The sequence below is a fragment of the Pholcus phalangioides genome, unplaced genomic scaffold, assembly GCF_987345545.1.
Source record: "Pholcus phalangioides strain wild (caught in Gottingen) unplaced genomic scaffold, Ppha-v1.0 ptg000017l_1, whole genome shotgun sequence".
Classification (NCBI taxonomy): domain Eukaryota; kingdom Metazoa; phylum Arthropoda; class Arachnida; order Araneae; family Pholcidae; genus Pholcus; species Pholcus phalangioides.
This window is the reverse complement of record NW_028301610.1, coordinates 34,683,311-34,700,646: the sequence shown is the minus strand read 5'-3', so window position 1 is coordinate 34,700,646 and position 17,336 is coordinate 34,683,311. Positions and strand designations below refer to the sequence as shown.

Below are 17,336 nucleotides of genomic sequence, written 5' to 3'. Positions count from 1 at the left end.
GAATTTTTGCCGCCCCAAAACTTTAAAATTCGATAATTTTATAATACGGTGTTCTTTGTTCCCACCTAAAACTGCACCCCCTAAATTTTGCCACCAGAGACAGTTATCCCCCAGCCCCGCCCTCTAGTTACGGCCCTGGTTCAGATACACCAACAGCCAGGGGCTCTTGAGCTATAGGTCACAACCAAACTTGATTCTCGCAGGGGCTTCCTACAGATTGAGTCGTACAAATTTATAGTCCTAACAAATGCATTTAATGTGTCACTGGTTTCACTAATTTCTGAAACAAACAGTCCCTTGGGTCGCGAAGCTGATTTTGGGTCGTGACTGAAAAGGGTTAAGAATCCTTGCTATGAAGGGATTATCGTTGTATCAACAGATAACATTGTCATTGCGCGCCACCAAATTTATGTTGTTGTTGACATCTTTTCTAAATCTGCATTTTTAGTATCATCAGAAAATGCGCTTTAAAGTATTTATTCTTTACAAAAAGCTATAATTAATTAGTTGATTAATTAAAAATTCATTCAGATGCATCGCCCCTGTAGAGATGTTTACCATGTTGCACTTTTATGTCGTATAGAGAAAAAGTGGCCGTATACCAACAGCTTTATCAACATTTTCGGTGATCATGTGGCGCACAACACCGATTTTATTAGATGTCCTTCTGGATTATCGAAAACAATTTACGAAGTTAAAACTAAATTCAAGACGATTTTGATCGAAATATAAAAAACTGTTGTTATATAGGGTTTCAAAATGTTACAAAATATCGTAGTAGAGGATATCGTTGGGTCGAGAGGTGTTCAACAATAGACCCGCGGTTTCCAAACTGTGTTCCGCTGAGCACTAAGTGTTCCCCCAAAGACTTCTTGGTGCTCCGCGGAAAGAATGGAAAATAAATGAATCATTTCTCACAAAAAATATTCAAAAATTCAAATTTATTCCAGCTTAAAGCAGCTGGGAGATATCTTTTTCTTTCCGAATCGACGAAACGAAATAATGTTATTTTCAATATAATAAAATATATCGGATCAAATATTGGAGGTTTCGTTTCTGCACTAAACTGCATTTATCCAACCAGAATATGAAAAATTCTAGTGGCATTTCTTTCCGGATGAGGCCCACGCGTTAAGACGGCCCTGCGCCATATTTCATCATTGACCACTGCGCTTTTACCAACAATTTTTCAAGCCACTTCCTGAAAAGATTCTGACGCTATTCAGCTGAACGGCTGTTCAGAGTGTCAGTCATTCCATTAACCGCTATTGGTGCATTTGGAGAAATCGTATTTGCTATTAGGTCCCTATAGACTTCTCCAAATATCAAGTTCAAGGGCATTGTGGGCTTGGCATCGCCAAAGTTCAGAAAACAATTGCCAGAAACCTAACTTTTTCATCATTGCTCCAGAAATTGATATATTGAACACAGTTGGCTCGCACACTTCTAGTTAACATTCTCAGGTAAGACAACATTGTCCTGGTTAGGGATGGCAGGCAACTGTTCGAGAATTTCGAAATAAATTTACAACCCTTTACTTCACAGTTTTATTTCATTTATTGATTTATTTATATGAGATCTGGTCCGATTTTTTGAATTTATGGATCACATATATGAATCACCGGACATCAAACTTGTAAGATTTAGATATTGTTTCACGTGAAAACCGGTATAAATGAATAGATATAATTATCAATATCTCGTTGAATTGCTTCCTTATTGATTAAAGTTACGAAGTAATTTTTTTTTGGTATAGAATAAAATAGCACAAATTTTTACCTATCGACCTCTTGTGTTGATTGGGGAACATAAAAATTTCAATTCTCAACAATTTTCATTTAATGGGGATGAAATTATTACTGAATTTTAGCTAATAATTTTTATTATTTACGTGCAGCTGAGATTGTATCTTGGAATTTCTATCCCTATCAGCCATTTTTTTTGTTCGCAAGAAACACCAAGTGAACATCGCAACTACCGCCATCCCCGTTTAGATGCACACACGTGGGTGAGTGGCATTAGAACAACGTTAGGTGGCCGAACTGCAGCACGCTATGGTAGAAGAAGTAACACGCGAAGTTTTCCCTCCAAGATATTGAAGAAATTCTCTGATTTCTGAACAATCTTTTTCTTATCAAGAATTGTCTTGTAGGCCACCAAACCTATTTTTAGTATAGTACGCCTTATTAACAGAAAAATGACAACTTCCATTCAACTTTTTTATTTAATTTTATTCAAACGGAAACGCATTGAAGTAAAGTTTTGAGATAAGCAGGGCTTAGTAGCCCTACCGGCCCCCAGGCAGGAGAGGTGATGGCTCCTTACGTAGCTTGAAGTATCTGCCTACCGACATCGCCCCCACAAGGTTGGGGCTGAAAGGACTGCAGCCCCGGAGCAATTACCATGATTATTGTTTTTTCATTCTATAATGTGACTATAGAAGGGCCCGTGAGAAGTCTGGCTTGGGAACCCGCCAAAGATCCCAGCCTAGGAGGCCCCTTTCCAGTATGTGGGGGTAGATGCTCGTCTACCATCGTTAAGGTTACTGTCAGGGTCCCAGGTATCGACCACCGATAGACAGCGCCTTCATTTCCTACCCATCTCATTAATGGCAGTAAATTGCAATATAACGATATGGCCAGAGTTGGTGTTTGGTGAAGAAGAAGTAGTAGTATCGGGGGGGGGGGGTGTCACGCTTACAGATTACTACACTTATACTCGAAAATCATAGTACCAATCGCATTATCACGAGGCCCCCAGGCATTGAGACAGAATACAAAGCTACGTACACAGCCTTGCAGAAAAGTTTTATTATAGGTAGTTTGGTTTCGTTTTTAATTTGAAAACAAAAGCGTAATGGAAGAATTAAGAACCGGAAGGGGAGGCCAGGTTGCTGGACAATATCTCATATGTATGAAATTCAAGGGTGCCCCCATGAATCAATTGTATATTCGTGAATTATTTGGGGAGGGGGCAGTGTGCCCTGAGCCGTAGGATTCCGATACCTATGCGTAATATATTGTACATAAAATGAGCTTCTATCGATGCACGTACACAATTTATATTATAGGAGTATCATATTCACTGTATATGATGATTATATGAATGGATTCATCATCCGGAACAGAACAAAATTGTTTACATGTGCACGTTCAAAGATATCTGAACGCAGTGAATTGAGTATCTTACCAGTGCTTCGATGTCATGTGAAATATCTACAGAAAATGGATCTACCATAAATTCGTTTCAACAGGGATTTTGAGAAATCAAAACGAAATTTCCGAGAAAAGCTGAATTGTGTGTTTGTGTTGACGGTGATTCTAAAAGGCTAGAAGATGATGACAATGATGATGCAATTATTGGACTAAGTCCTTCAAGACGTTTTCATGAACTTTTAATTTAAACTTTTTTACAGCACTCTCATGTCCATATTGGATTTTAATATCCAAAATGGGTTCATTCTCTTTTATTTCGAATATATGGGAGAGGAATGGGGTTCTACTATACCAGGATTCACCTTAGTGAAGAAAGATCTGGAAATCTTAACCAAACCTGTATCATTTGTCCAACATGTTGATTGATTTTACCGATGTATCGGCCACAAAATGATCATAACAATTCTAAGAATGCAATACTGCAATTTCAACATATTCACATAGTGAATTACGTTTCAAGCATTAGAAGGTGGGTCCATGTACGTGTTTCATTCTGGTGATTTTACATTCTGATTATGAAATATACACGCCAAATAGGTCTGTATATAATATACACTAAACTGTCTTGAGCCTGAACGCAGGAATCCCATTGTTTGTCTAGCCCATGGATATCCTTCTCAAAAAAGGCTTAAGGCTGTGAGAGAGAGAGATTCTTTACAATGTCCTCCAATTAAGAGTCTGAAACTAAATTCCGCTGTTTCAGATGCTTTTTTGGAAAGAGGAAGATGACGAACAAGTGCAGGTTTCGGGATCACGGGTTTAAATTGTAAAATGGGTGTTCCAGTCTTTTTCAGCGAAATCCGGCAAAAAGATTTGTTGCTTGCTGAGATATTATCATGCAGGCATTATCGTGCCAAAATGCAAAACACGCACTCAACATTTCAGACTAGAGCGTTTGTTTTTACGGTACGATGCAGACATTGCAATTCCTAACTTTACGCTTAACTGTTGACGATAGCTCTGTGGTCAATGACGACGTAATTCTGAAAAAACCAGCAGGGATCTCCATGCCTTTTTTTTTCAATGATCAAGACTGATTGGGTTACTTAATTTCTTTGACATAATCATGAACAAAAATAACCAAGCTGAAGCTGTGAAAATGAACATGACGGCTTACGCGTCTTATAAATATCCCTTCTATCTGAACGTATAATCTACGGTAATGGAACCGCATGAACAATGATAACACTCAGTGCAAAACACCACATTCACCTCTAAAAAAATGTATTCCCTTCTTTCAGCAGATCTTACACCTTTTTATTTAGTAACACCTAATAGAACACCCTCTGTGGAAAAAAACACATTTACAAACTTCTATCCTACACGTAACACATTCAGCCAATTTCTTATTTTTTTAGAGATATGCAAAATTTTATACCACCATAGGATAGCATATTTAATGAGAAATATGTGAAAAACATTTCTAATAAAGAAATGGTTAAACAGTATTTTTAATGATATTTTAGCTTTTCCCAATATTAAATGGTATACGACCCCTTAAGGTATTCATGGACAAAATGACCAAGCTGAAACCGTCAGAATGAAACTGACGGCCAATGCTTCTTATAAATAATTCCATCCGAACATGTAATCTACGCTAATTTAAGCTCACATAACATCACCGATAACACGCAGCGGAAAACACTACATTCAGCTCTTAAAAAAAAATGTATTTCATTCTTTCTGCAGATTCCACCTTCTTATTTAATCACACCTAATAGAATACCGTCTAAATACCTTTCTCTGTGAAAAAAAAATAGACATTTAGAAACTTCTATCCCATGCGTAACACATTCAGCCCATTTCTTCTTCTCCGTGGTCTCTATTTCGTTTCCAATAAGATTTCACGTGACAACACTCCACAGTTATTTCAATCTGACCATCCATACATACAGATAGATAGATAAAGTCTTGAGATAAGTTACTAGCCTGTCTAATTGGAGACTCGGTATTGACCCTAACGGTCAGCAAGAAATATGCTCTTCGCGTTTATCTTCAAAACTGTCTCAATACTTTCGAGGTTGGAAGAAAAAAAAACCCCCCTCACACCTACCATCGAGACAAATTGGCTCACGGACTGCAATAAATTGAAACAGGATGTTATCTAAGGTTCTAATTCACGACCGACGATTTCGCAACGCTGGGGAAGCATGCAATGTCGATCAACAGTAGTACTATCGGTATAACCTGACGTTTTCTTTCTCGCATGACTATATATTCCGACAATCTTTATGGAAAAGGAACACGCACAACCAATCCTTTTTCTCCTACTCTTTTCTCTTTTATATATACACACAGTGTATACATACATATATATATACTGTATGTATGTGCATATAATCTAGACTTTCAGATGTCCAGAAAAACTGCAAGTTGGGTGTAGACTATTTTTAGAACTATGCTTTTTCAAACACTACTACACATACAACCAGTTGCGATAGTCTATTCCAGAACACCCCCGACGGTTTATTGATTAGACAGACATCGGACAAAATGGCTATTATAAACCTCCTGCTCAACCTAATGCGTGACAATGAGCATGCTATTTTTTTTTTATACTATCATGCTCTCGTTCTATCGGGTTATCAGTAAAAAAAAATGTTTTTAAAAGAAAATTGCCACTGACTTTGGGGTTTTTGATCTCATTAAATGATTGAAGAACTTTTTTATCGATATCGGTCGCTGATTAAATTTTCGAATCGATTTGTTTTGTTTTTTTTCTGATGAATCGTCGTTTGCGGTGGGAAGTTTTCATTTGTTTGTACCGTGATGTTTGCTTACTGTCAAAATGTCAATTATTGCGGGAAAGCATTCAATATCCATTCGTCTTCAATGTCTAACACTATAAACTTATACTGATCTATCCTTTTTTGTACGTATATGAGCATGAATGTTTGTATCTGGGTATATAGATTACAAATTTTTTTAAAATTAGACGAGATATATGGACGAAGTGAATTTGGATTGGTTTGTTTACAACATATATGCTCGACCCACGGCCAAATGTGGCCCTCGGAGTCATTCGATGTGGCCCGTGACCTCGAACCTAGTTTTATAAAAATGAACCAAAGCCGTATGAAGAGATTACTCAAGTGACCCGCTGTGCAGTTCCACATCAGTTAAGTGGCCCGCGAAAAATTTACATATCCCTTGAGTAACGTGCGGCACAGTTTTAGAGTAATTGAGTTTTCAGATTAATTAATTACGCATGTAATGTAATTAATTATGCAATAATATATTATTATATTTGATTATTAACTTTCAGATCGATTCAATGAACTTCAGTGCTATTCAGGGTCACTTAAGTGACCCACGACATATTTCTAGATCACTTAAATCACTCGGGGCACAGTTCCAGAGCACCTGAGCAGCCATGACACTTATTCATATGACTTAAATGACCTACGGTATAGTTCCAGAACACTCAAGGAGCTGCAGCACAGTTCCGGATCACTTTAAATACCCATGATACAGTTCCACACCACTTAAATGACTCACTTTCAGATCACTTTAGTGACCCGCAGCACTTTTACAGATCACTTTACCCTTCAAACCACACAGAAATTATTAACTCCCTTCGAAATTTCATATCATTTTTAATGAAGTAGGCTTTCTTCCAATTTTTAGCATCTGCAAACTGAGGGTTATAGGAAAAAATGTTCCATAGAAAAATAAACTTTAGGAAATATCTAAGCTTATCAATGCGAGAAAAAGAGTATTTAAGGAGACGAGATATCTCGTCAATGCCACTTAAAGGGTCAAGTGACCCCACGGCACAGTTCTAGATCACTCAAGCGGACCGCGGCATATTTAAGGATCACTTGAGTAACTTGCGGCGATGTTCTACATCACTCAATTAAGTGGCACGTCTTCAAACCAGTCAAGTGGCCCGCAGTCTCCTAAAGAATGAGCACCCTTGCTTTACAACAATATATTTTTATTCGCAGTGAAGTCACATAACAGCGCTGACTTTGCACATTCACGGAAATATCGACTAATAATAATGATGCAAAACACCCTCAATATAGCGTGTAAGATAGCTAGAATTTTCTTATCTTCAAAGATTTGTTGATACGGATTTAATTTTAAAATTATTAATTATGATAATTATTATTATGATTAAGTAATCATTTTATTAAGATTATGCATTGAAGCGCCAAAAAAAATGGCACAGTACTTGTACCAGTACAACTTGTAAATAAAATAGAATGCAACCAATTAACGTAATATTTGAGAGATACGGTCATTAGCATCTATATCTATCTTCCTTTCAAACCGAGCGCAACTAAAGTCTATCGCCATGGGTAATTTACTACCTAGTGAGTTGTGCCGGAAGTGTAAGTGTGTGTACCTAACAGTCTGAGTACGTATCTAGTGTGGTATCGGTTTTTTCAGTGCTGCCATCTATATTTCAGAACTGAAGTGGCTGAATATTTGTACCGTTTGTAGGCCTGTTGCTCTCTGTTGCGAGACTTTTTAACGGGGAGATTCGGCAATATTACGCGCGCTTCGAAGTTGGGGGAAAACAGAGAACCGGTTCTCGAACCCGGGACCTCGCGATGATAGTCTGTCACTGACCACTCGACCAACACAGCGGCACCTATATGAGACAACGGGTATCTAGGAAAGCCGTTAAATCGGTTTCTGCTGCTAAAAATGCGGGTTATCGCGATTTAGGTGACTTTGAACGTAGCTTATATATAGTAGTCGGTGCTCGTGAGGTGGGTCCCCGTATTTCCAAGGTAGAGATGAAATTTAGATTTTTGTGCACAACCATCGCAAGAGCGTACCGTGAAAATAAAGAATCCGGAAAAAACAAATTTCCAATAAAGGTGCGGGCTGAAAAAAGACCCTGAAGGAACGGGACCACCGACCTCTGCCAAAAATTGTTTCACAAAATGGGCTTTCAGCTCTGCCTCAAAATCATTACAGATTTCAATCTCGGGGCTTCAACAATTGTCAGCATACGAACTGTACAACGGTCCCTCCTTGATATAAGCTTTCAGAGCGAGGGCCCACTTGAGTACCTTTGATGACAGTAAGGCACGAAACTATGCACCTATCTTGGGCTCACCAGCACTGCCACTGGACTATTGAAGACTGGAAACACGTTGCCTGGTCTGAGCAGTCGTGTTTTCGGTTTTATCGCGCTGATGGACGTGTACGGGTGTATGAATAAAACCCCGTAAACCATTAACCCCGCATGTCAACAGGAGACTATTTAAGCTGGTAAAGGCTCTATCATAGTAAGGGACGGTATGTAGTTGGCATGATATGGGACCTGGAATAAGGCTAAAGATGACTCTGAATGGTGACCAGTACTTAAACACCCTTTCCGATTACTTACACCCATTCATGTCCTGTATGCATTCCGACGGGATAGGACAATTCCAACAAGGCAATACGACAGCACACACGTCGGAAGCTGCTACCGAATGGCTCCAGGAACACTCTTCTGACTTGAGCAACCGTAGGCCACTTAAATCATCAGACATTACCATTATTTTTCACATATTGGACACTTGCAACGTGCTGTATCATTGGCACTTCAGTGTATTTTATTTTGACACTTTGACGTACTGAAATCTTGCTTCACAGTAGTATGGTTATTACTGCAGTGAAGTAATACAAACTTTTTCGGTAGTTGCAGAAAAAAACGCAATTTTTTAATTTTGTTTTAAAATGATTGAATTCCAAAACCGAATTTCTTCTAATTATTCATTTATTTATAAAATATTGCTTGGCCGAGGTCTATACAAGAGAATGTGGAAGGTACAGGGTGGGCAAAAAGTCCGTAAGAACTTTAAAAATTCATAAAATCCGGAAAAATAACCGAAATAAAAAACGGTTTGCAGGGTTGGCATCGCTAGGTCACGGGATTTCTTTTAGCCAGGAAAAAAAATAACTAAAAAACGACCGATAGGTGGCGCTGTTATACACAAGTCAAAGAAAAGATACGCAAATAATGAACAGAATGCCTCCAAACCATTTATTACAGCGGCAGGTGTTCCACATGGACACCACCACAGGGGATAACACATTGCCGGCAAGTCACAAATCCAGCAACGACAGAGTGCAGCAGGTCCACATACACGGTTTGCAACGGTGAATTGGTTGTGGATTAGGAGCACACAAGTTCTTAGAACCGTCTCATTTGCATATATCCACCGAAGTTGCTCGTACTAGCGCCACCTTTCGCTAGTACGAGCGACTCTCACCCACCTTTCTACTCACCCACACTTGAGGGGGTTTTTTCCTGTCTTTAAAAAAATTACCGTGACCTAGCGATGCTAACCCTGCAACCCGTTTTTTATTTCGATTATTTTTCCGATTTTATTCATTTTTAAAGTTTCTACGGACTTTCTGCCCACCCTGTACTTGATACCTCCTTGGTGGAGAAAGGTATTGGTAGAAACTGTACAAATAATGTCTCAGATTATTGTCGGGGACACCAATTGTTAAAAGATGAAAAGGTGTTCCATTCAACAGTTTTCATAGAAATAAAACTGTATCAAAGGTTTTTTTTTTTTTTTTTTTTTTTTTTTTGTTAGACGAAAACAATTGTGCTTAATTGTACACGTTAGCATATATTCGTTTCAAGTGACCGAAAGCCGTGTAAAATATACAGTAAAACATGATATTTCTCACTGTAAAGTCTCACAGCATCCGCCTCTGACGGAGCGAATAACGTTGAAAACGATAGACGCTAACATGATGGATTGTGTTCCAAGTTTCGCGTTTCTAGAAGAATTTCCTAATTTCTCTTATCCTATTCTTTTCGTGACCATTTTCCCCCATGATTGTCATAATTCAACGCCATTTGACGAATTTTTGTTACAGTATAGTAACATGACGTTCACACTGCTGATAAGCAGTAATTTCGAAAAAAATATCCTATCATGATGAAAATTGTAAGTTCTTAGTTTTACACGGATTCCTCGAAAATTTAACTCTTACATTAATTTTTTTTTTCATTTCACCCCAATTAGTTTTTAAAGTGCTTGTACTTTTGAAATATATATGTTTCTTTTATCTATACATATAGCCATATTTCGGTGATAATATTATTATCACCGAATTATTGTCTCCTATAATATCTCCCATTATTGGTGATAATAGTTTGCTCCACGGCAATATCACTGTCTCTGCAGTGAAGACAATTTATAACTGTTGCTTCTCGGGAATAACGGATAACGTTAATAAAAAAATTCCTACACTTAAAGGCATTAGCTCTTTTATCAATTTCTTGGAAAATTTCACGAAGAGATTAAACTACATATCAATTAAGTGATAAGTAGTCTAATTCATCAAGTCCTATTAAGGAACAGTCCCAGGTTGTGGTGAAAAGCAATGAGTTTTTCTCTAATAGGGTTCGTATTAAATGGAATAGGGCTTACTTCCGGGAGTCGCGAATTCTAACACAATTGACACGTTCATTAAAAGAAGCGCGATAAACATATTAGGATAAATCTAGAAGCTATCCATACTCAGATAAGGCAACCATAATCCTTTTTAAGGGCGGTGTTTTGTATAAAATTCATAGAAAGACTGGTTATTTGTGAAGATGAAGATTACAAGGAAGAAAATTCATCTCTGCCCCCGCGGGGACTCGGACACCGGTCTCTTGCTTGCCGGACGAGTGCTCTACTATCTAAGCGATGAAAGCAGGCAGAATATTTCAACCTTGAAGCGTATATATATGTTGAAAGGCTCCGTACATGGACGGCGGCAACAATCAACTAAAAGCTCGTGAATGACAGGCCACCAAGACGAGTGCTCTCGTCCGGCAAGCGAGAGACCGGGGTTCAAGTCCTTGTGGGGGCAGAGATGAATTTTCTTCCTGGTAATCTTCATCTCTACAAATAACCAGCCGTTCTATGAATCTTGTGTTAACAAGTGGTGAGGACATTTCTATATGCAGTGTATTGTATATTATTGAATTCTTTTTTGTGATATATGCTTTTATACAGTCGAATCCTGTTATAACGAGCTCCAAGAGACCAGAGAAATCGCTTCGTAACAGCGAAATTTCGTTATAAAGGAATTGCAGATTTTTACATTGTTTCTACGCAAATTTATTTGAGGGATTAGAAAAGTTTTCGTTAAAACAACATTTTTTCGCTATAACAGTATTCGTTAAAACGGGAATTGACTGTATTTTTTTATTGGGGGGTTGCTGTGTTTTACATCCATTATATTTGACATCCATATTTTTTATCGGAATCTTTTTGCAGCCAACTAGTTGGGCAATACCTGTTGAGGCCTTTGTGTTTGTATTTGTATAAGTCACGTAAGTGAAGTCGGTTCCACAATATAACTATTATTATACAAATACAAAGGCTACAACAGGCAAACTTGTCAACGAGGTGCCTGAAAAAATTATGCCCATAAAAATATTCATATCAAACATAACCAAAATACCCATTATAAAAGCTTGTATCACCAAAAATAATTTAATAATTATAATACGCCACCCATAAAAAAGATTATATGGTTGTCTTATCTAAGTATGGATTGCTTCTCGATTTATCCCACAATACCTATCGAACTTCTTTTTAAACGTATCAATTGTGTTGGAATTCATGACCCCAGTAGGTAAGCTATTCTATTTATTGACAACCCTATTGGAGAAAAACTCCCTGCGAAAAGTCCCGTTCAAAATTTCGAAAACTTCGATTATATATCCCCCAACACTTGTGTTCTTCCAATGTAAACATATTCAAGAAATTGAGTGTTTCTTCATTGCTCAAGGCCTTGTGTTCATGTCCATGTCCTTTCTATAGGTATGGTTTCCAAAACCTCACGGTATACTCCAGTCCAGGACGAACTAAGAACTATTACAGTGAATGAGTATAACGGTTAATACTGTCGAATGTAGGGGCGTCGGAAATGTTTCGAACCTGTGGGTGCTCGTCTTGAGCTTTATATTGGAAATTACGATCTCTCAATCAATTCTGGGGGTGCCCAGACCCGAGCCACAAATTACCGTGGGTGCTCGAGCACCCACAGCACCCCCGGCTCCGACGCCACTGGTTGAATAACAGTATTAACAACACACATCTGATAGATATCATGATTTCATATTCCAGTGAGTATTATAAAATTTATTTTTCCATAATGGCGTCACACACACAACTTCACTCAAACAAAACTCATAGAATGCATCGCATCACGATTAATATTGATCAGCTCGAATGAAATCATATCAGTGTAAGTACAGAAGTATGTACTGCTAAAAAAACTGGGGAGGGGATAAATAGCGAGTGGATGCTGATAAACAGCCAACAGTTAACAAGAGAAGTGTCTTAATCAATCTCTCGGGTACCACACATTTATTTTCATTTACCCTCCGGAATATCCGAAAGATTCCATCTTCTCCACAACCGTCCGTAAACAATTCGTAAGCCCCGTCCGTTTGATATCATTGGCATATTTAAATGATGAAGCTGGTGCGTAATTATTCATTAGAAATTAAGTTTATAATCAGATTTGATTAAATTCAATCTACTCTAAAAACTTCTTGGCCGGTGAAGTTCCACCACGTGTATGGAATCAGAAGATGCAATCGCGAATCAGCCGCAGCAAAGAGCACGTGCTTGCGGAAAAGCCATCTTTTACAGAGAAGTTTCGTAAAAGAACATTTTTAAAAGGACCAGTTGAGAATTTAGTCATTTAAATTAAAAATTAATTGTTTTTCTCTCCAAGAAATAAATCCTAATAAATTCATCCTAAATGTTTTCATTCTTTCTCCGACTGTTTTTAAGACATTTAAAAAAATTCTAAAAATTCTAAAAACACAATTACGAATAATTGTTACGAATAATACGTTTTTGCTCCATTTTTGATATAGTTTAGATATATATTCGACATCCATATGTTTTACCGGCATCTTCTTTAAGCACCACGTTGGACGTTTTGCCTGTTGTGGCATTTGTATTAAAGGTTTTCAAAACATTAATTTATTTATTCACATGTTAAAATAGATGAGAATATTTATTACCCTTATTGAACTAATTTTAGTTTCAAGTTCTTTCGACTTCATTACCGTTGAATCCAAGTAAATATATATAAAAAAAATACCGCCTTATCCCAGCAATTCGGCGCTTCCTGACACAAGAACGATTCCGGTATTGAAGTCACGTGCAATCGGGCCCCATGTCAATTACGGAAACGTGGCTTTACGTATATTCTCTCCGATATAAGATACTTTACGGGAAATACCTACGACAGTCTCGGTTAGCCCTTCGATGTATCTGGAACTGGATACTACGTGTCTATTTGAAAAAATCCGATTCAATCATTTCTCTTTTTAAAAATCATCTAACAATTGAATCGACGTTGCTTTTATCTCATTCTAACAATTGAATCCAAGAAAAATTGAAACATAAATTTCAATTATGATTCTATTGTTAAAATCAAAATCTCTAAATGCATTCCCGGGGTATTAGGAATGAAACCAACTCAAAGATCTAAAGTAAATCAGTGTCGTGTTGACATCAAATTGTAGCAATCAAGTGGCCAATTTTTGGGAGGATATTAATGGTAATTAAAATTTTAGAGCATTATAAATCAAGAATTTAGTGAGTTTCACGGAAATGATATTTACGTGTTGAATAACTATTAATTTTCATGAAGGTAAAAATTCAATTAAGTAATATTGATAATTTGAGTGCTGAAACAGTGTGTCTATAAATAACTGGAGTTGTTTCGGGATTTTTTTTATGGTTTCAATAATGAAATGGGGATGTGAAAGTTCAAAGTTCCGTCGGTGAGCAGGCATTTTAAACCACGAAAGAGCCTTTACATTTTTTTTACGAACAGACCATTACATGACACGTGTATCTGGACATGAGAAAAAATTGATCCATGTCGCAGTGTGGAACCGGCAATGTACCAACAGGATTGTGCTCCATCTCGTTTCTAATCCAATGACGTGCTATATCGCGAAAGTGATAGATCACCGTAGTGAGAATAACGATCACCAACAACTGCTATCGTGGCCTCCATGTTCCTACGATTCGGTTTAGAGTATGACAAACATTTATAATCTTTTTCCTTTAATTATATGTTAGGTAATATACCCAAATTTTTTATGGATTCAGAAATATACTAGTAATATTGATCATTGAAATGCAGAAAAACAGTGTATCTATAAAGAATTAGAGTAGTTTTGTAACTTTTTTTCTGGCTGTAATATTGAAAATTGCCATTTAAAAGTTCAAAAGTTCCGTCGGTAAGGATGCGTCAAACCGCGAAAATCCTTCACCTTTTACGAACAGACCATTACATGACACGTGTATCTGTGCATGTGGGAAAATTGATTCATGTCCGCAGTTGGGAGCAAACTATGTACCAACGGGATTGTGCTTCATCCCATTTCCAATCCAACGTATTATATCACGAAAGTGATGGATCACCGTGGTGAGAATGATGATCACCGACTGCTGTCGTGATATCCACGTTCCCACAGTTCCTCTATAGCATGACAAACCTTTGTCAAAAAAAACCATCTTTTCTATTTAATTATTTCAAATACCTAAAATATATACCACTCCAATCATTTACAGACATTAATATATTTTTCATAGAAACGTAAAAATCCCTTCACATGACGTCATCCTAACATTCTACAATCACGTGGTTTCCGTTGATATATTTTCTTTTCAAAATTATCATCAAATTTCTAACTCATTTAAATCAGCCCAAATACTCAATACTATTCTAATGTTATTTTAAACTTTTTTTCATCAAATACTAAATTAACAAAATTAAGTTTTCCAATGGCAATTGATGGGAATCGCTTACCTTTGTGCATGCCCGTGTATTTGTCTTTAAGCACGGTCAGCTCGTAGATTTTGCCGAACTGTTCAAATAAAGGCCTTAAATCCTTCTCGTCAAGGTTGCGTGGTATTTGTCCGACGAACAGTTTTATCGCGTCGTGCTCTTTTGCCGGGCAGTGTGGACTGGCGTTATGCCGGGAGTCTAACACACCGTTGTGCAGAGTTGCCATGATCTGACTCAGGACAGACCTCGTATCACCACACCACAACACGCGCGGGGGCTCTCTCTCTCTCTCTCTCTCTCTCTCTCACTCACTCACTCTCTCACTCTCTCGCACTCTCTCTCTCTCTCGCTCTCTCTTTCTCTCTATTTTCGCGGCGCTGGCAGCGCGGCGCGGCAGTGTCGGTCGGTGGGAAGCGGCAGACCTCTTTTATTTTCTTCTACATACATATATATATATATATATATATATATTGCTTTCTTTTATATTATTATTATTTCAATAGTGTGTTTCTATCCAAAAACTCCCCCTTTCGTTTACTTTCATTTTTTTTAGTTATATTATTATTATTATGTGTCACCCCCCCCCTTTTGGTCACCCCCCTCCCATTAAAAACCCACGTGAATCGTGGGTGGGTGGTAGCGGCGCTACGGTAGCGCCGCTCAGCGACTCACGTTCGAAGTATGGAAATCCCACGCGGAGCATGCGTCGAAATCTGGTCTATCCACGCTTTTCTTCTTGCACATGCATTTCTTTTCTCGCGTGTGTCTCGTTGTGTGTGTGAGCCATCTTTCACCTACCAGGCCCTTTTTGCTCTTGAGCTTCCCGGTCACTCGCCTCTGGCGATCATTCTTACTTTATTTTTATTTTAGGGGGGTTTTTTTTCCGTGTTTTCGCGTCACCAGTGAGGTTTTCTCTCCTCCCTGTATATATATATACACACACACATTTATTTATTTATTTTTATTTTTATCTAACACTGGTCTGTTCATGGTGACAAACGTTCACGAGGTTGAAGATTCTCTCAACCTCGTGGAACTGTGCACCGGATCAGCTGAGCGACAGCAACGTGCCCGAAAACGGAAAATATTTTAGAACCGTTTTTCTAAGGGAGGAAAAAATACGGCACGAGAGAGCGATTTATTTTTATAATAAATATTAGTTTAAATTTTCATTATGTGTTTACAATGTTTGAAATTAGTGAAATGAAGAATTATCTATAAAATTGGAATTGGAAATATTTATCCTAATATCGATCTGATCTGCACAAGTGCAAAAAACTTTTATAAGGAAATTTTGAATAATTTGTGAATTTTTATTTATTTCAGGTTTTGTATATTATAGTAGGCCTGCATTTTAAGTATTCGAAATTGCCATGTTTTTCGAAAAACTATTCCAGTTCATGTAATAAATAGATGATGCGATCATATTTTATCACACATATTCAAATCCTTGAGTCTTGTTTCACACACTTTTTCATTTTTTAAATTCTAATAACTGGAATTTGTAATAAATTAATAATTATTTCGTTTTATTTAATAATATACATACACGTATGAAATTTTAATATTTTAAAATTGTTCTTTTTAAAGTCCTAAATTATTTTTTTTCATCGCTTCCTAACCTAAATCTCTAGTTAAGTATGACATAATCTCTATCTTGAATCTTATATAATTTTCAGTAAACTGTAATTACAATGCCAGACTAAAATGCGATCTTATTTCAAGTTAAATCCTACTGGAATCTGGAAATAACTGTAAAACAATTGTATGGTTAATCCTGATATCTATAATGAGTTAACCCTTAATGAAGGTAAAGGTTAGGTACCTTGTTAAGTACGAACCGTTTGAAAAACAGTGTTTTATTTATTTTCTGCCTTTAATTTAGATTAAAATGACCTATAAAATAATATGCATAATTATCTATCATTATCATTATTATTTTTATTTATTATAATTTTCTTCTTATTCTACTTTTTGTAATGTGGTAGATAAAGGGTTAATTCTAAGCAAGCCTAGCTCAACCACAATTCGTAATCCAAACAAAACTTTTTACTTGATCAGAAGTTTTGCGTTTTAATTTATGGATAATGATATCTAAAGGTAAAAACTCTCGCTTGATCCCAACTCAAATTTTATCAGATCTGCAATAACCCTGATGATATATGACCACAAGTATTCTAGATTGGTACCCCCGTTGTGTTAAACGTCCCTACGCAAGATGAATCGACGAGATCAGAAAAGTAGCTGGAGTCAACTGGAAGGGTAAAGCATCAGACAGAGCAAAATGGAAAAATTTAGAGAAGACATTCTCTCTCTCTCTCACCTAGCAGTGGAATG

At 37.2% G+C, this 17,336-nt stretch overlaps 1 protein-coding gene across 1 annotated transcript in view; it reads right to left on the bottom strand.

Annotated features, from left to right (window-relative positions):
• The window catches only part of LOC149072954 (CUGBP Elav-like family member 4), a 93,629-nt gene extending 78,346 nt beyond the window's left edge, over window positions 1-15,283 (bottom strand). Inside the window, exon 1 of the mRNA XM_089247258.1 lies at window positions 15,021-15,283. Within this exon, the coding sequence (XP_089103384.1) occupies window positions 15,021-15,225 (205 nt within the window). The 5' untranslated portion in view covers window positions 15,226-15,283. The remainder of the gene's footprint in view (window positions 1-15,020) is intronic.
• Window positions 15,284-17,336: the final 2,053 nt, after the last annotated feature.